This window comes from Scyliorhinus torazame, chromosome 7, assembly GCF_047496885.1.
Source record: "Scyliorhinus torazame isolate Kashiwa2021f chromosome 7, sScyTor2.1, whole genome shotgun sequence".
In the NCBI taxonomy this organism is placed as follows: Eukaryota; Metazoa; Chordata; class Chondrichthyes; order Carcharhiniformes; family Scyliorhinidae; genus Scyliorhinus; species Scyliorhinus torazame.
The window spans coordinates 70,768,911-70,788,354 of record NC_092713.1 but is presented as its reverse complement, the minus strand read 5'-3'; the positions used below and the strand labels follow the sequence as shown (position 1 = coordinate 70,788,354).

The following is a 19,444-nucleotide window of genomic DNA, read 5'->3' as shown; positions in this document are numbered from 1 at the left end:
CCCGGTGTGGGGCGTGTGAGAAGGGAGTCCCCCCCAAACGAAGGAGGAAAAAACTGGCGGCGGCGGCTGCAGCGCAAGGAATCGTCGACCAAAGGGTCAGAAAGAGAGAAGTACAAGATGGCGGCGGAGAAAGCGCAGGCGACATGGGGGCCTGAGCATGAAATTGTGAGACGGTGCGTGGAGCTGCTGAAGAGGGAGGTGCTGACCCCGTTGCTACAGGCAATTGAGGGGCTCAAGGAGACATTAAAGACCCAGGAGACAGAGCTCCGCGTGGTGGAGCAGAAGGTGACAGATATTGAGGACGAGATCCTGGGCCTGGCGGTTAAGACACAGACGCACGAGGCACTTCATAAAAAGTGTACTGAAAGGATCGAAGCCCTAGAAAATGGAGCGCGAAGGAAGAACCTTCGGATACTGGGTCTCCTTGAGGGTGTGGAAGGAGTGGACTGTGGAGCGTACGCAAGTACGATGCTGAGCTCACTGATGGGTGCTGAGGCCCCTACGGGCCCCTTGGAGGTGGAGTGGGCAAATCGGATTCCGGCGAGAAGACCAAAAGCGGGAGAACCACCCAGGGCGATAATCGTGCGATTTTACCGCCTTAAGGATAGAGAAGAGGTCCTGAGATGGGCTAAAAAGGTGCGGAGTAGCAGATGGGAGAATGCAGTGGTACGGGTATACCAGGATTGGAGTGCGGAGGTGGCGAGAAGGAGGGCGAGCTTCAACCGAGCCAAAGAGGTGTTGCATAAAAGGAAGGTGAATTTCGGGATGCTGCAGCCGGCAAGACTATGGGTCACGTATCAGGAGAGACACCATTATTTCGAGACGGCGGAGGAAGCATGGACCTTCATCAAAGAAGAGAAATTGGATCGGAACTGAGGGACTGATGCTGCAGGAAATGTTATTGTTAATGTTACGGTGGAAGTTAATTGAGAAGTAAACAGGGAAGGGGGGAGACATTGGGGAAATGTGGGCGCCGGTGAGGGGGGAAAGACGGGACATAGTTGGAGAATGGGGAAGGGGAGGGGGAGGGGAAGGGGAGCTGCGCCATAAGAGGCGGGTCAGGTAAAGGGATGTTCCCGCACCAGAAAGAATAAGGCGGGAAGACAGGCGCAAGGCGGATGGGAGTTCCCCACATGGGGGGGGGTCGAGGAGTGAGCAGGAGTAGCCGGGGTCAGTTGAAGTCAGCTGACTTACGGAAGTAATATGGGGGGAGCAATCATGCTAGAAAGAGATCTAGCGGGGAGGGGGGGAGGGAGGGGGGGTGGGGGACAACTGGGTTGCTGCTGCGGAAATCCAAAAGGAAATGGCTAAAGAGTGGGTGGGCGGGGATGGTGTGCGACGCTGGGGGAGCGAGCGGGAGCGCGGAGGCGGGATATGGGACTGGCCTAGAGAAGGTAATGGCTAGTCGACACGGGAGGGGGGCAGGTAGCCCCCTAGTGAGGCTGATCACGTGGAACGTGAGAGGCTTGAACGGACCGATAAAAAGGGCCAGAGTGCTCGCGCATTTGAAAAGACTAAGGGCAGACGTGGTTATGCTCCAAGAGACGCACCTAAAGGTGGCGGACCAAGTTAGGCTAAGGAAAGGATGGGTGGGACAGGTGTTCCACTCAGGACTGGACGCAAAGAATAGAGGGGTGGTCATTTTGGTGGGGAAACAGGTCGCATTTGAAGCAAAGAACATCGTAGCAGATAGCGGAGGTAGATATGTAATGGTGAGTGGCAGGCTGGAGGGAATGGAGGTCGTGTTGGTTAACGTGTATGCCCCAAACTGGGACGATGCGGGATTTATGAGACGGATGCTGGGGCATATACCGGACCTGGAGGTAGGAAACTTGATTTTAGGAGGGGACTTTAATACGGTGCTGGACCCGGGGCTAGATAGATCCAGCTCAAGGACCGGAAGAAGGCCGGCAGCGGCCAAGGTACTTAAGGGGTTTATGGACCAAATGGGGGGAGTGGATCCATGGCGATTTCTTAGACCTAGGGCTAGGGAGTTTTCCTTCTTCTCCCATGTCCATAAAGTGTACTCCCGGATAGATTTTTTTGTTTTGGGAAGGTCGTTGATCTCTAGGGTGGAAGAAGCTGAGTACTCAGCCATAGCGGTTTCGGATCATGCCCCACATTGGGTGGACCTGGAATTAGGAGAGGAAAGGGAGCAGAGAACACTCTGGCGATTAGATGTGGGACTGATGGCGGATGAGGGAGTGTGTGCAAGAGTGCGGGGGTGTATTGAGAGATACCTGGAGGTCAATGACGACGGCGAGGTCCCTGTGGGAGTGGTCTGGGAAGCACTAAAAGTGGTGGTCAGAGGAGAGCTGATCTCCATTGGGGCCCACAAAAGGAAAACAGAGGCCAAGGAAAGGGAAAGATTACTGGGGGAGATTTTAAGGGTGGATAGGGAATTTGCAGAGACCCCGGAGGAGGAATTGTACAGGGAGAGGAGACGACTCCAGACGGAATTTGACCTTCTGACCACCAGAAAGGCGGAGGTACTGTGGAGGAAGGCACAGGGGAGGAGGTATGAATATGGGGAAAAGGCGAGTCGCCTGTTGGCTCATCAATTGCGAAAGAGGGCAGCAGCGAGGGAGATAGGAGGAATTAGAGACGAAAGGGGAGACACGGTGCGAAGGGCAGGAAAGATAAATGAGGTGTTCAAGACCTTCTATGAGGAACTGTATAGGTCTCAACCCCCAGAGGGAGAGGAGGGAATGCGGCAGTTCCTGGACCAATTGAGGTTCCCGAAAGTGGAGGAGCGGGGGGTGGTAGGCCTGGGGGCACCGATTGGGGTGGACGAGGTTATTAAGGGACTGGGAAGCATGCAAGCAGGGAAGGCCCCAGGACCAGACGGGTTCCCGGTGGAGTATTACAGAAAATATGTGGACTTGTTGGCCCCGTTGATGGTGAGGACGTTCAATGAGGCCAGGAAAGGGGGGACTCTACCCCCGACGATGTCGGAGGCGACGATATCGTTAATTTTGAAGAGGGATAAAGATCCGTTGCAGTGCGGATCCTATAGACCCATTTCATTGTTGAACGTGGACGCCAAATTGTTGGCAAAGGTACTGGCATCGAGGATAGAGGACTGTGTCCCGGGGGTGGTGCACGAAGATCAGACAGGGTTCGTAAAAGGGAGACAACTGAATGTTAACGTGCGACGACTATTAGGGGTGATAATGATGCCCCCAGTGGAGGGGGAGGCAGAGATAGTGGCGGCAATGGACGCAGAGAAGGCATTTGATAGGGTGGAGTGGGAGTATTTATGGGAAGTGTTAAAGAGGTTTGGGTTTGGGAACGGGTTTATTAGCTGGGTTAGACTTCTTTATGGGGCTCCAACGGCAAGCGTAGTTACAGGTCGACATAGATCGGAGTATTTCCGACTATATAGGGGAACAAGACAGGGATGCCCGCTGTCTCCATTGTTGTTCGCATTGGCAATTGAACCTCTGGCCATGGCGTTGAGAGACTCCAGGAAATGGAGAGGGGTGATTAGAGGGGGAGAAGAACACCGAGTCTCATTATATGCGGATGACCTATTGTTATACGTGTCGGACCCAGCGGGGGGAATGATAGAGGTTATGCGAATTTTGAGGGGGTTCGGGGATTTCTCGGGGTATAGGCTAAACATGGGGAAGAGTGAATTATTTGTGATACATCCAGGGGACCAGAGTAGAGAGATAGAAGGCTTGCCTCTAAGGAAAGTGGAAAGAAACTTCCGATACCTGGGGATTCAGATCGCTAGGAGTTGGGGAACCTTGCACAGACTTAATCTGACACGGTTGGTAGAACAAATGGAGGAGGACTTCAAGAGGTGGGACATGCAGCCGCTATCGCTGGCGGGCAGGGTGCAAGCAATTAAGATGATGGTCCTCCCGAGGTTCTTATTTGTATTTCAATGTCTCCCTATACTAATCACTAAGACCTTTTTTAATAAAATAGACAGGAGCATCACGAGCTTCGTGTGGGCAGGGAAAGTTCCGAGAGTAAGGAGGGGGTTCCTTCAGCGTAGTAGGGACAGAGGAGGATTGGCACTACCGAACTTGGGCGATTACTATTGGGCCGCCAATGTGGCAATGATACGTAAATGGATGATGGAGGGTGAGGGAGCGGCGTGGGAAAGACTGGAGAGAAAGTCCTGTAAAGGGACGAGTTTAGAGGCGCTGGTGACGGCGCCGCTACCGATCTCACCTAAAAAGTTTACCACGAACCCGGTGGTGGCGGCAACATTGAATATCTGGGGACAGTGGAGGCGACAGGGAGGGGTGCGGGGAGCCCTGGTGGGGTCCCCAATCAGGAACAACCATAGGTTCGCCCCAGGAAGAATGGATGGAGGATTTCAGAGCTGGTTCCAGTTGGGAATTAGGAGGGTGGGAGATTTATTTATAGATGGGACTTTTGCGAGCTTGGGAGCATTGGAGGAAAAGTATAAGTTGCCCCGGGGAAATTTCTTGAGATATATGCAGGTGAGGGCATTTACTAGACAACAGGTGAGGGAATTTCCGTTGCTCCCGACACAGGGGATACAGGACAGGGTGCTTTCAGGGGTGTGGGTCGGAGAGGGCAAGGTGTCAGAGATTTACCGAGAGATGAGGGAAGAGGGGGAGGAGTCGGTGGGCGAACTAAAAGGAAAGTGGGAAGAAGAACTAGGGGAGGAGATAGAGGAGGGTATGTGGGCTGATGCCCTAAGCAGGGTAAATTCCTCTTCCTCATGCGCCAGGCTTAGCCTGATTCAATTTAAGGTGCTACATAGAGCACACATAACGGGAGCAAGATTGAGCAGGTTCTTTGGAGTGGAGGACAAATGTGGGAGGTGTGGTGGGAGCCCGGCAAACCACGCACATATGTTTTGGACATGCCCGGCACTGGAAGGGTATTGGAAGGGAGTGACGGGAGTGATTTCGCGGGTGGTGAAGGCCCGGGTCAAACCAGGCTGGGGGGTAGCTCTATTTGGAGTTGCGGAAGAGCCGGGAGTGCAGGAGGCGAAAGAGGCCGACGTTGTGGCCTTTGCGTCCCTAGTAGCCCGGCGCAGGATCCTACTCATGTGGAAGGAGGCGAAACCCCCCGGACTGGAGGCCTGGGTAAATGATATGGCGGGGTTCATTAAACTGGAGCAGATAAAGTTTGCCCTGAGAGGATCGGCTCAAGGGTTCACCAGGCGGTGGCAGCCATTCCTCGACTACCTAGGGGAACGTTAGAGGGAAGACAGATGACCAGCAGCAGCAACCCAGGGGGAGGGGGAGGGGGGGGGTTAGTTTAGGTCAAAGATAAAGGGGTTTTGTTACTTGTGTATTGTTTAAAATTTCTGTATTGTTATTGTTGCGTTTGCTTTGTAAGAGGGGAAAAATTGTTGTTTGGGAAAAAAATTTCAATAAAACATTTATAAAAAAAAAAATATATATTTTCCTTGTTATGTACATTGTTGATTTTGTTGCTGTTACAAGGCCAAAGAAATACCTCAATAAAATGTTTATTAAAAAAAAAAGCTGGGTCTATTGACTTTAGAGATGCTGAGAGTTTGGGGTAATTTGGCAAAGGTATAATTATAAAAGGCCTAGACTGGGTTCCTACTGATAGATTGAAGGGGACAATGGATGGTGCTTATAAGTTATGCAATGGCCTGGTTCTTTTTCCTGCAGATGGCAGAGTTTTGGAACAAGTTGTTGAAAGATGCTATAAGTGCCTACTGTTTGCACACCTCAAAAAAAAAAAAGCTGGTCAGTTTCAGGCTGAAGGAAAGCAGTGAGAAATCACACCTTATAAAAAGGTAGGCAAATGCCAAGTAGTGTAAACATTATCTTGTCGGCTAATTAGTGTAGGAATCCCCCGAGGTCCCGTTCAGAAATCGGTTGTACATTTTGGATGCTGATGAGGACACTGGTACCTCAGAGGAGCACAGTCAGAACCAGGTTTGTGGCACTGCAAGTGGGTTGGCTGTATAGGAGGGGGAGGAAGAAGAAGGGAAGAGCAATAGTTATGGGGGACTCATTAGTTAAATGAACAAACAGGCGTTTCTATGTCAGAGACATGGCTCCAGGATGGTATGTTGCCGCCCTGGTGCCAGGGTCAAGGAAGCCACAGAGCGGCCACAGGATATTTTGCTGGTGGAGTGTGATCAGCCAGAGGCCGTGGGCCACATTGGTACCAATCAATTAGGTAGGAAGGGGGATGGGGTCCTGCAATCAAAATTTAGGGAGCTAGGTAGAAAATTAGCAAGAAAGTCCTCAAATGTAGTATTCTCCAGATTACTCCCAGCGCCATGTGCAAGTGAGTAAAGAAATAGGACAGTAAGTTCGATGATGGCTGGAAAGATGGTGCAGGAAGAAGGCCTTTAGATTCCTAGGACACTGGGACTGGCTCTGGGGGAGATGGCACCCATACAAGCCGGATGGGTTGCACCTGAACAGAGCTGGGACTGAGTTCCTTGTGGGGCGTTTTGTTAATGTTCTGGGAAGGCTTTAAACTAATCTGGCAGGGGTGTGAGAACCAAGAAGAAATATTAGAGAAGAATACCAGGATACACAAAATACCGGGAAGGGCAGATAGGATTCGCATAGAGAATAGTATGTTAAAAAGTTAGTGGGGAAATGTTTAGGAGACAGTGATCATTGTATCGTAAGGTTTAGGATGATGATAGAAAAGGAAAATCGGCAATGCAGAGTAGAAATAATTAACTGGGGGGAGCGGTGACTTCAATGGGGCTATGACAGTCCTGGGTGGTTGGACTGGAACGAAAGATTGGCAGGAAAGACTGTCGCTGAACAATGGGTTATTGTCAAAACAAAAATAGTCTGGAAATGGTAAAGGTATATTCCCTTTAAAGGGAATTAGGATAAACAAAACCAGAGCTCCCTGGATGAAAAAGGAGATAGATATTAAGATAAAGATGAAACAAAGTGCTTATGACAGGTGTCATGTAGAAAATACAGTTGAGAATCAAGCGGAATATAGAAGGCTCAGTGAAACAAAGATGGATCAGAAGAAAAGACTGGCAGCCAACAGAAAGGAGAATCCGAGACAATTGTTAATAAAGGAGAATTGGCATATAAATAGAAAAAGGGTGGGAAAAGGAGTAGCAGAGCTGCCAATCTTTCCCAACTGAAATCAGTATTCCAGACATCAAAAATCAATATTTTGGCAGTAAAATCAGTATTTTCATTTCAAAGAAAAAATGCCCACCAATCTGAAAGTTTTACACCTTTATTGCACAAATCTAAAACACAAATGGAAAATGCAAATCCAATGCTTTTACCTACATGTACAGGCACCTCGATGTGAGACTGCACGGACTATCACATGACACACATGCGCTGTAGAGTGTGTGGGGCGGAGATGAGAGGGGATGGGGCCTCTGCGAGGGCCCCTGTCTTCCAGCAGCCGTCGCCAAGGAAACCAATCGAAGCGTTTCGGGAGGAATGCATTCACTGCGGCTTGCCAATCAGCTCCTCGTCCCACTTTCCCCCCAGCCCCCACAAAGCCAGTTAGCCCTTTAAGGGAGCTCCCTCTTACTATTTTTTTTTCTTCCCCCCCACCCGCCCACCAAAAAAAAAATCCTCTTGCTTAAATACTCTCCTTCAGTGCGTGTCAAGTTGGATTTGACCAAGGGCTGCATTGGATTGCTTATTTCAATGCGAGAAATCGTATTGCCGTATTCAAGCAAATTTTTCGTAAATACGGAAAATCCGTGCTAGTTGGCAGCGCTGGAGTGGCAGGGGGCATGGTTGAGGTACTAAATTAATACTTTACATCCGTCTTACTAAGGAGGTGGATGATATTCAGGCCATGGAGATAAGACGAGGAAATTCTGTTCCAAGAAGGGTTCAAAATTGATACGGAAGAAGTGTTGAATAGACTGTCGGTACTTAAAAGTTGACAAGGTACCAGGACTAATGAGATTCATCCAAGAATACTGAAAGAAGTGAGAAAGGAAATTGCAGGGGTGCTAGCCATAATCTACCAGTCTTCTCTAGACTCAGAGGACTGGGGAATTGCAAATGCTATCCCCTTGTTCAAACAAGGCTGCAAGGACAGAACCAGCAATTGCAGGGCAGTCAGTATAACATCAGTGGCGGGTAAGCATCTGGAAACAATAATTTGAGATAGAATTAGTAGTCACATGGAAAAATGATGATTGATTAGGAAGAGCCAGCATGGATTTCTAAAGAGGAAATAGTGTTCAACTAAATTGCTGCAGTTTTTTGAGGAGGTAGCAGAAAGGGTGCATGTGGATAATGCTGTTGATGTGTACTTGAACTTCAGAAAGCATTCAAAACAATGCTACACAACTGACTTGAGAGTAAAATTATAGCTCCTGGAATAAAAGAGACAGTAGCAATGTGGATACAAAATTAGCTGAATGACAGGAAGCAGAGAGTAGTGGTCAATGGATATTTTTGGGTTGGAGGAAGGTTTGTAACGGTGTTACCCAGGGGTCGGTATTGGGACACTTGCTTTTCCTGATATGTATTAATGATCTAGATCTTGGTGTGCAGGGGCCAAAATTTGGAGGTATTGTAAACTGTGAGGGCAGCACACAACCTAAAAAATGACACACAAGTTGGTGGAGTGGTCAGATAGGTGACAGAGGAAGTTCAATTCAGAAAAGTGTGAGCTGGTGTATTTTAGTGGAAAGAACATGGAGAGACAATATAAAATAAGGGGCAAGATTCTTAAGGGGTCCAGGAGCAAAGGGAGCTGGGTGTACATGTGCATAGATCATTGAAGGTGGCAGGACAGGTTGCGAGAACAGTCAATAAAGCAGATAGTATTCTGGGTTTATTAACAGGGGCATAGAGTACAAGAACAAGGAGATTATGTTGAACTTATACAAAACGCTAGTTAGACCTCAACTGGAGTATTGTGTACAATCTGGGCTCCACACTATTGGAAAAATGTGAATGTATTGGCGGGAGAGCAAAAGAGGTTTACAAGAATGGTTCCAGGGATGAGAAACTTCAGTTATGAGAATAGATTGGAGAGGTTGGGACTGTTCTCCTTGGAGAGAAGAAGTCTAAGAGGAGCTTTGATGGAAATGTTCAAAATCTGAAGGGCTGGACAGAGTAGATAGGGAGAAACTGTTCCCCCTCATAAAAGGATCAAGAAGAAGAGGGCACAGAATTAAAGTGATATGCAAAAGAAGTAAACGTGATGTGAGAAAAAAATCTTTTCACACAGCAGGTGGTTCAGGCTTGGAAGTGTGGAGGAGGCAGGTTCAACCAAGGCATTCAAGAGGGTATTGCTCATTTGGAGTCTGCGCATAAATGATGGACCGAATGGCCTCATGTGCGACAACAATTTTGTGATTGTGTTTTGATTGCCTAAGAAGGTCAGAGTAAAAAATGTTCCGATCTTTTTCCCCCGACTTGGCCTTTTTGAAAAATCTTTTTTAACCTCTTCCGGAGATGACACGGCTGCTGGTGGATGTCTAATCCTGATGCTTCAGCTATCATGATATTATGGGACAGTGAGATTTGAGAGTCAGATAACGTTTATCATTCCATCACTTTCCTACGGCTAAATCACAGATATTCTTACCTCTACATTCACCATGACAAAGTTATGGGCCAATTCTGAGATCTCCTTAGAATCAGCAAACTTTGGTTTCAGCGCTAATAGAAAAAAAACAACTGTTAAAAACTTCACAAATGACCTGATTCCACCTCTCTGCAGCTGCAAGGATCTTAAGAGTACCCAAAGTAAGGACAGCATGGTGGCACAGTTGTTAGCACTGCTGCTTCACGGCGCCGAGGTCCCAAGTTCGGTCCCGGTTCTGGGTCATTGTCTGTGTAGAGTTTGCACATTCTCCACGTGTTTTTAAAAAAAATATTTTTATTCTCCTCCTTTTTCACATTTTCTCCCAAATTTGCACCACCAACAATAATCAGTAACGAATATAATGTCAATCCCCATATCAATAACAACGATCCCATCTCCCACCAAACCCCAAATATTAGCCCGCATGTTAACATAAACGAATAACAAAAAGGAATCAGGAATCACCCCTAGTCACCATTAACACACACAGCCCCCCCTCTCCCCAACCTCCCCCACCAACTAATGTTCGTTGTTATCCGTTCTTGAAAGTGCATAATGAATAATGCCCATGAATTGTAGAACCTCTCCATCCTTCCCCTCAGTTCAAACTTAACCTTCTCAAGAGTCAAGAATTCCAAAAGGTTCCCCCGCCACGCCAGGGCACAGGATGGAGAGGTTGCTCTCCACCCCATCAGGATCCGCCTTCGGGCGATCAACGAGGCGAAGGCTACAACATCTGCCTCCGCACCCATTTCCAACCCCGGCTGGTCCGACACCCCGAATATGGCCTCCCGGGGGCCCGGGTCCAGTTTCACGTGCACCACTTTAGAGATTACCCTAAACACCTCCTTCCAGTAATCCTCCAGCTTTGGACGGGACCAAAACATATGAACGTGATTTGCGGGGCCGACCCCGCAACGTTCACATACATCTTCTACCCCTTCAAAGGATCGGCTCATCCTCGCCCTTGTGAGGTGTGCTCTATATACCACCTTCAGCTGTATCAGCCCCAACCTCGCGCACGAGGTGGAGGCATCACTCTCTGGAGCACTCACACCAGAACCCCTCCTCCATACCCTCTCCCAACTCTTCCTCCCACTTTGCTTTGGTCCCTTCCAGTGGTGCCTTCTCCTCTTCCAAAATAGCTTGGTAAACCGCCAACACTACCCCCTTCTCCAGTTCCCCCGTCATCAACTCCTCCTCCAGCAATGTGGAGGCCGGATCCACCGGGAAGCTCTGTATCTCCTTTCTGGCAAACCTGCATGTATTTAAACATTTCCCCCTGCTCCAGCCCATACTTCGTTTCCAGCATCTTCAATCCTGCAAACCGACCCCCAAAAAACAAATCTTTTAGAACATAGAACATTACAACGCAGTATAGGCCCTTCGGCCCTCAATGTTGCGCCGACCTGTGAAACCACTCTAAAGCCCATCTACATTATTCCCTTATCGTCCATATGTCTATCCAATGACCATTTGAATGCCCTTAGTGTTGGCGAGTCCACTACTGTTGCAGGCAGGGCATTCCACGCCCTTACTATTCTCTGAGTAAAGAACCTACCTCTGACATCTGTCTTATATCTATCTCCCCTCAACTTAAAGCTATGTCCCCTTGTGCTAGACATCACCATCCGAGGAAAAAGGCTCTCACTGTCCACCCTATCCAATCCTCTGATCATCTTGCATGCCTCAATTAAGTCACCTCTTAACCTTCTTCTCTCTAACGAAAACAGCCTCAAGTCCCTCAGCCTTTCCTCATAAGATCTTCCCTCCACACCAGGCAACATTCTGGTAAATCTCCTCTGCACCCTTTCCAATGCTTCATCATCCTTCCTATAATGCGGCAACCAGAATTACACGCAATACTCCAAATGCGGCAGCACCAGAGTTCTGTACAGCTGCAGCATGACATCATGGCTCCGAAACTCAATCCCTCTACCAATAAAAGCTAACACACCGTACGCCTTCTTAACAACCCTCTCAACCTGAGTGGCAACTTTCAGGGATCTATGTACATGGACACCGAGATCTCTCTGCTCATCCACACTGCCAAGAATCTTACCATTAGCCCAGTACTCTGTCTTCCTGTTATTCCTTCCAAAATGAATCACCTCACACTTTTCTGCATTAAACTCCATTTGCCACCTCTCAGCCCAGCGCTGCAGCTTATCTATGTCCCTCTGTAACTTGTAACATCCTTCCGCACCGTCCACAACTCCACTGACTTTAGTGTCATCTGCAAATTTACTCACCCATCCTTCTACGCCCTCCTCCAGGCCATTTATAAAAATGACAAACAGCAGTGGCCCCAAAACAGATCCTTGTGGTACACCACTAGTAACTGGACTCCAGACTGAACATTTCCCATCAACCACCACCCTTTGTCTTCTTCCAGCTAGCCAATTTCTGATCCAAACAGCTAAATCACCCTGAATCCCATGCCTCCGTATTTTCTGCAGTAGCCTACCGTGGGGAACCATATCAAACGGTTTACTGAAATCCATATACACCACATCAACTGTTTTAACCTCATCCACCTGTTTGGTCACCTTCTCAATGAACTCAATAAGGTTTGTGAGGCACAACCTACCCTTCACAAAACCGTGTTGACTACCTCTAATCAAATTATTCCTTTCCAGGTGATTATACATCCTATCTCTTATAAACCTTTCCAAGATTTTGCCCACAACAGAAGTAAGGCTCACTGGTCTATAATTACCGGGGTTGTCTCTACTCCCCTTCTTGAACAAGGGGACAACATTTGCTATCCTCCAGTCTTCTGGCACTATTCCTGTAGACAAAGATGACTTAAAGATCAAAGCCAAAGGCTCAGCAATCTCCTCCCTAGCTTCCCAGAGAATCCAAGGATAAATCCCATCCGGCCCAGGGGACTTATCTATTTTCACACTTTCCAGAACTGCTAACACCTCCTCCTTATGAACCTCAAGCCCTTCTAGTCTAGTAGCCTGAATCTCAGTATTCTCCTCGACAACATTGTCTTTTTCCTGTGTGAATACTGACGAAAAATATTTATTTAGCACCTCTCCTATCTCCTCGGACTCCACGCACAACTTCCCACTACTGTCCTTGACTGGCCCTACTCTTACTCTAGTCATTCGTTTATTCCTGACATATCTATAGAAAACTTTAGGGTTATCCTTGATCCTACCTGCCAAAGACTTCTCATGTCCCCTCCTGGCTCTTCTTAGCTCTCTCTTTAGGTCCTTCCTAGCTAACTTGTAACTCTTGAGCGCCCTAACTGAACCTTCATGTCTCATCTTTACATAAGCCTCCTTCTTCCTGACAAGTGTTTCGACTGCTTTAGTAAACCACGGTTCCCTTGCTCGACCACTTCCTCCCTGCCGGACAGGTACATACGTATCAAGGACATGAAGTCGCTGTTCCTTGAACAAGCTCCACATTTCCATTGTGCCCATCCCCTGCAGTTTTCCTCTCCATCCGATGCATCCTACGTTTTGCCTCATCACATCATAATTGCCTTTCCCCCAGATATAACTCTTGCCCTGCAATATATACCTATCCCTTTCCATCACTAAAGTAAACGTAATCGAATTGTGGTCACTATCACCAAAGTGCTCACCTACCTCCAAATCTAACACCTGTCCTGGTTCATTACCCAGTACCAAATCCAATATGGTCTCGCATCTCATTGGCCTATCTACATACTGTGTCAGGAAACCCTCCTGCACACATTGGACAAAAACGGACCCATCTAAAGTACTCAAACTATAGCGTTTCCAGTCAATATTTGGGAAGTTAAAGCCCCCCATAACAATTACCCTGTTGCTTTCGCACCTATCCAGAATCATCTTTGCAATCCTTTCCTCTACATCTCTGGAACTTTTTGGAGGCCTATAGAAAACCCCTAACAGGGTGACCTCTCCTTTCCTGTTTCTAACCTCAGCCCACACTACCTCAGTAGATGAGTCCTCATCAAACGTCCTTTCTGCCACCGTAATACTGTCCTTGACTAACAATGCCACCCCTCCCCCTCTTTTACCACCTTTCCTGAGCTGACTGAAATATCTAAACCCCGGCACCTGCAACAACCATTCCTGTCCCTGCTCTATCCACGTCTCTGAAATGGCCACATCGAAGTCCCAGGTACCAACCCATGCCGCAAGTTCACTCACCTTATTCCGGATGCTCCTGGCATTGAAGAAGACACACTTTAAACCACCTTCCTGCCTGCCGGTACACTCCTGCAACTTTGAAACCTTACTCATGACCTCACAACTCTCAACCTCCTGTATACTGGAGCTACAATTAAGGTTCCCAAGCCCCTGCTGAACTAGTTTAAACCCTCCCGAAGAGCATTCGCAAATTTCTCCCCCAGGATATTGGTACCCCTCTGGCCCAGGTGTAGACCATCCCGTTTGTAGAGGTCCCACCGACCACAGAATGAGCCCCAATTATACAGAAATCTGAAACCCTCCCTCCTGCACCATCCCTGTAGCCACGTGTTCAACTCCTCTCTCTCCCTATTCCTCGTCTCGCTATCACGTGGCACGGGTAACAACCCAGAGATAATAACTCTGTTTGTCCTAGATCTAGGTTTCCACCCTAGCTCCCTGAATTCCTGCCTTACATCCCTATCCCTTTTCCAACCTATGTCGTTGGTACCTATGTGGACCACGACATAGAGCTGCTCCCCCTCCCCCTTAAGGATCCCGAAAACACGATCCGAGACATCACGCACCCTGGCACCTAGGAGGCAACACACCAACCGCGAGTCTCTCTCGTTCCCACAGAATCTCCAATCTATCACCCTAACTATGGAGTCTCCAATGACTAATGCTCTACTCCTCTCCCCCCTTCCCTTCTGAGCAACAGGGACAGACTCTGTGCCAGAGACCTGTACCCCATGGCTTACCCCTGGTAAGTCCTCCCCCCCCAACAGTATCCAAAGCGGTATACTTGTTACTAAGAGGAAAGACCACAGGGGATACCTGTACTGACTGCTTCCTCCCAGCCCCTCTCACCGTCACCCATTTATCTTTATTCTTCGGAGTAACTACATCCCTGAAGCTTCTCTCTATGACACCTCTGCCTCCCGAATGATCCGAAGTTCATCCAGCTCCAGCTCCAGTTCCCTAACGCGGTTTCTGAGGAGCTGGAGATGGGTGCACTTCCCACAGATGAAATCAGCAGGGGCACTGACGGCATCCCTCACCTCAAACATTCTGCAGGAGGAACATTGCACTACCTTCCCTGCCATCCCCTCTAGATAAAAAAAAGAAAAAGAAAGAGCTTACCTGTTATTCACTCCCCTTCTCTGCAAGCACTCACTCAGCAACCTCTGCGGCCCGCACGATAACACCGGAGGGAAAATAAAACTACTTACCAGTCACCAGCCAATCCCTTACCTGCAGGCTGTAACGTCACGGTTCAACTTCTTTTTACTTCTACCTGCCCTCGAGCCTTCCTCTTGATCATTACGGCGGTTGGGGTTTTTGTTGGTTAGAGGAGGGGGAAGGGAGGGAACCACTGAAGAAGTGTTTTGGGTTTGAGTGTCACTTGACAACAGCTCCTCCACAAACCACGTTCAAGTTCGGGTGAGCACACGGACTTATGCAAATTTCCCCTGCAACAGCCAATCAGCAGGTCCGCTCTACTGCCCTCTGCTGGATGCTTGTCTTCACGTGAACAGCTAGTGTCTCTTGCTCAGGTACACCTTCAAGTTAGGGTGAGCACACGGACATATGCAAATTTCCCCCGCAACAGCCAATTAGCAGCCCTGCTCTACTGCCCTCTGCTGGATGCTTATCTTCACTTGAACAGTTAGGGTATCTTGCTCAGGTACACCTTCAAGTTAGGGTGAGCACACGGATGTATGCAAATTTCCCCACAACAGCCAATCAGCAGCTCCGCTCTACTGCCCTCTGCTGGATGCTTGTCTTCACTTGAACAGTTAGGGTCTCTTGCTCAGGTACACCTTCAAGTTAGGGTGAGCACATGGACGTGTGCAAATTTCCCCCGCAACTGCCAATCAGCAGCTCCGCTCTACTGCCCTCTGCTGGAGAGTCTTAATCCCCTTCTCCTCCCATTTCCGAAAATTTCCATCCCACTTCCCTGGCTCAAATCTGTGGTTCCCCCGAATCGGCATTTTCCTTGACCCTGCCCCCAGCCCGAAGTGTTGGCGAAACTGCCTCCAAATTCTCAATGAGGTTATTATTACCGGACTCCCTGAGTATTTCCCCAGGGCCATCGGGAGCGGCGCTGTTGCTAGCACCTTCAATCCCGACCCCCTGCACAAACTCTCCTCCACTCTGACCCACTGGGAATCAACCCCTCTGACCCAGCTCCGCATCTTCTCCATATTCGCTGCCCAGTAATAATACATCAGGTTCGGAAGAACCAAACCCCCTGCCTGCCTTCCTCTCTGTAGCAGCAGCACCTTTCTAACTCTGATTCTCCCCGTGTTTGCGTTGGTTTCGCCCCCACATCCCAAAGATGTACAGGGTAGGTGGATTGGCCATACTAAACTACCCCTTAATTGAAAAAAAAAATTGGATACGCTGAATTTATATTTTTTAAAAGTACCCAAAGCATCGCTCCTTGGCCTTTAGGCTAAGATGAGCGTGAGGTCAGGTGTAATGCCTGGATCTGGTATGTCTCTCTTGTGGAGACGATGGATTAGATTCAATTTGAATTGGTTTTTGGAGCAGGATTAGGGGTTTGCCCCTGTCCCCATTCTGAGCTCTGGCTTTGTAACTCTGATAAAGTAATAAACAAAAAAAAAGTACCCAAAGTAATTAAACCAAATAACTTAACATGCTTGACAGAAAAACGCTTTAAATCTTAGCAGATTCCTAAAAAAATTGAACCTACCTTTACATGCACCGCACCAGCTTTTGTGTACAATCAACATCAATGGTAAGCCACTAAAAGTGAAACAAGAGATCTTGAATGTCTTATATGAGTAAACATTCGAAATCATTCCCCTTAATGGTAACTGCATTTTTATTTGAATATTAAGTTGAAAAAAATGCTGCATGCTAAAAACTACACCAGAACTACTGAGTAAACAAATGCCACATAATTTGCACAAACGTCATGGCTACCACTATTCAACCGCTCTCCGTCTCGTTGTCTGCTCCTATCCTGAAGGACAATCTGGACAGTGAAAGCTGGCAAGCTATCCTGTCCATATTCAACATCAAGCCCGATACAGATGGAGCCACAAAGCTTCTTTCAAGGGTCATTGAATAAGGATCAATGTGGGAACCCTGGTTCATTCTTCTCTTTAAATTCAGGGGCACCAAGGTCAATTGCAAACTCAGCTAAAAATCAACCAAGGCAGCACAGGCCAGAAACCAAACCCAAGATCTTTTTGTTGGTGTAATTCAGTTGTACATTGCCTTTACAGGCTAGAATCATAAAGGTATATTTAGAGATGTGTAGGGTGATGCATTACAACAGAACCGCAGTATTTTGTGCCTACGAATGATAAAAACAGGGATTGGCATGTTCCTTTGACCATTCAGCAGCTAACAGCCAGACAGTGAAAGTTACGGATTGAAAACCCGGCCAGTTCAGTTAGTTTCTCCCAGCCGCATGCACCAGCTGAATTCCCCTCTCTGGGATACTGCTATTGGTTTAGACGGCCCAGAGCTAGGAAGGAGAAAATTCCTCAGGGATCCTGCTCCTTATTGTGCACTTACTTCAATGTTTTGCAAAAATAGGTTTGGGCTCATTTGTCTTTATACAAACAAATAGTCTACTGGTTTTCAAAATCTTAACTTACATACAAACTATTTGGGACAGGTCAATATGCAGGTCATGGGGAAGTGGCAGCGTTCTGGTAATGTCACCAAGGACTTTCTTTATTACAAGGGATTGGAGTATAAGCGTAAAGGCCAACATATCATTTGCTTTCCTAATTGCTGGTTATACCTGCATGTTTACTTTGTGATTCATGTACAAGGACACTTGCATCCCTCTGAATACCAACATTTTCCATTCTCTCACCTTTTACAAAATATTTTGCTTTTCTATTGTTCCTTCCAAAGTCACATTCCACCACATTATATTCTATCTGGCATGTTCTTGCCCAATCATGTAACCTGCCCAAATCCCCTTTCAGCATCTTTGTGTCCTCCTCACAGCTACCTTTGTATTGTCAGTAAAGTTGGATACATTACACTCGGTCCTCATACCTTCCCTCCCAACCCAAAATCCATAAAACTACTTGCAGTTATCAAAAGGGCCTAGTAAGGCCTTGTGGTATCTCAGTTGTCTCAGTCTACCAACAGAAATGGCTGTTTAATGTTCATTTAATATTAACCCAATCTTGCAAACTCTAATTTTTGAATTAACCTTTAGTGCAGCACCTTATCGAATGCTTTTTGAAAATCCAAGTATACTGTACCCACTGATTACCCTTTAACAACCAAAAACACTAACAGATTTGTCAGACATTATTTCCCTTTCATAAAACCATGTTGACTCTGCCTAATTATATTATTAGCTGCCCAGTTATAGTGCCCCTGCAAATAGATTCTAGCAATTCCCTACTATTGATGTCTAACTGGCCTATATTTCCTTTTTTCTCCCCCCATCCTTTCTTGAACAATGAATATACATTTGCTACATTCTAAACCAAAGGAACCATTTTATAATCTAAGGAATTCTGGAATATCAAATCTAATGAATCCACTGACTCAAATTTTAAAACCCAGGGTGTAAGCTATCACGACCAGGGTATTTGTCGGCTTTCTAAAAAAAATATATTTTATTCAAATTTTTTGGCCAAACAAAACAATACAAAGGTTTTCCTTTTTACAACAATAAAACAGTATAAATAACAGTGACCGTTTTTAACAAATAAATAAATAATATATAAACTAAATGGCAACTGCCATATCAAAAATAATAACTCTCCAAAAATAAAATCAAACAATCCAATATTCATAGCCTAATACAAATATCTATACACAAATATCCCTGAGGACCCGCCCAGGCCCTCCACCCCCCCCTCCCCCACCCCCCTGGGTTGCTGCTGTTACCTTCCCATTTCCATTATCGTTCTGCGAGGTAGTCAACGAACGGTTGCCACCGCCTGGTGAACCCTTGAGCCGAACCCCTTAGTGCGAACTTTATCCGTTCTAGTTTTATAAACCCTGCCATGTCATTTATCCAGGTCTCCACGCCCGGGGGTTTGGCTTCCTTCCACATAAGCAATATCCTTCGCCGGGCTACTAGGGACGCAAAGGCCAAGACATCAGCCTCTTTCGCCTCCTGCACTCCCTGCTCTTCTGCAACCCCGAATATAGCCAACCCCCAGCCTGGCTCGACCCGGACCCCCACCACCTTCGAAAGCACCTTTGCCACCCCCACCCAGAACTCTTGTAGTGCCGGATATGACCAAAACATGTGGGTGTGGTTTGCTGGGCTTCTCGAGCATCTCCAACACCTATCCTCTACCCCGAAAAATTTACTGAGCCTTGCGCCCTGTGCAAAATCTTGAATTGTATCAGGCTTAGCCTGGCGCACGAGGACGACGAGTTTACCCTACGTAGGACATCAGCCCACAGCCCCTCCTCAATCTCTTCCCCCAGCTCTTCTTCCCATTTCCCCTTCAGCTCATCCACCATGATCTCCCCCTCGTCCCTCATTTCCCTGTATATATCCGACACCCTACCATCCCCCACCCATGTCCCTAAGATCACTCTATCTTGAATCTCCTGCATCGGGAGCTGCGGGAATTCCCTCACCTGCTGCCTCGCAAAAGCCCTCAGTTGCATGTATCGAAATTCATTCCCTTGGGGCAACCCATATTTTTCAGTCAGCGCTCCCAGACTCGCAAACGTCCCGTCTACGAACAGATCTCTCAGTTGCACAAGCCCAGCTCTCTGCCATGCTCCAAATCCCCCATCCATTCTCCCCGGGACAA

General features: G+C 47.6%; 1 protein-coding gene across 1 annotated transcript in view; it reads right to left on the bottom strand.

Annotated features, from left to right (window-relative positions):
* The window catches only part of txndc12 (thioredoxin domain containing 12 (endoplasmic reticulum)), a 52,778-nt gene that overhangs the window by 17,088 nt on the left and 16,246 nt on the right, over positions 1-19,444 (bottom strand). Inside the window, exons 3-4 of the mRNA XM_072510892.1 lie at positions 16,381-16,433; positions 9,529-9,602 (exon numbers count right to left, since the gene is read on the bottom strand). Of these exons, the coding sequence (XP_072366993.1) occupies positions 9,529-9,602; positions 16,381-16,433 (127 nt within the window). The remainder of the gene's footprint in view (positions 1-9,528; positions 9,603-16,380; positions 16,434-19,444) is intronic.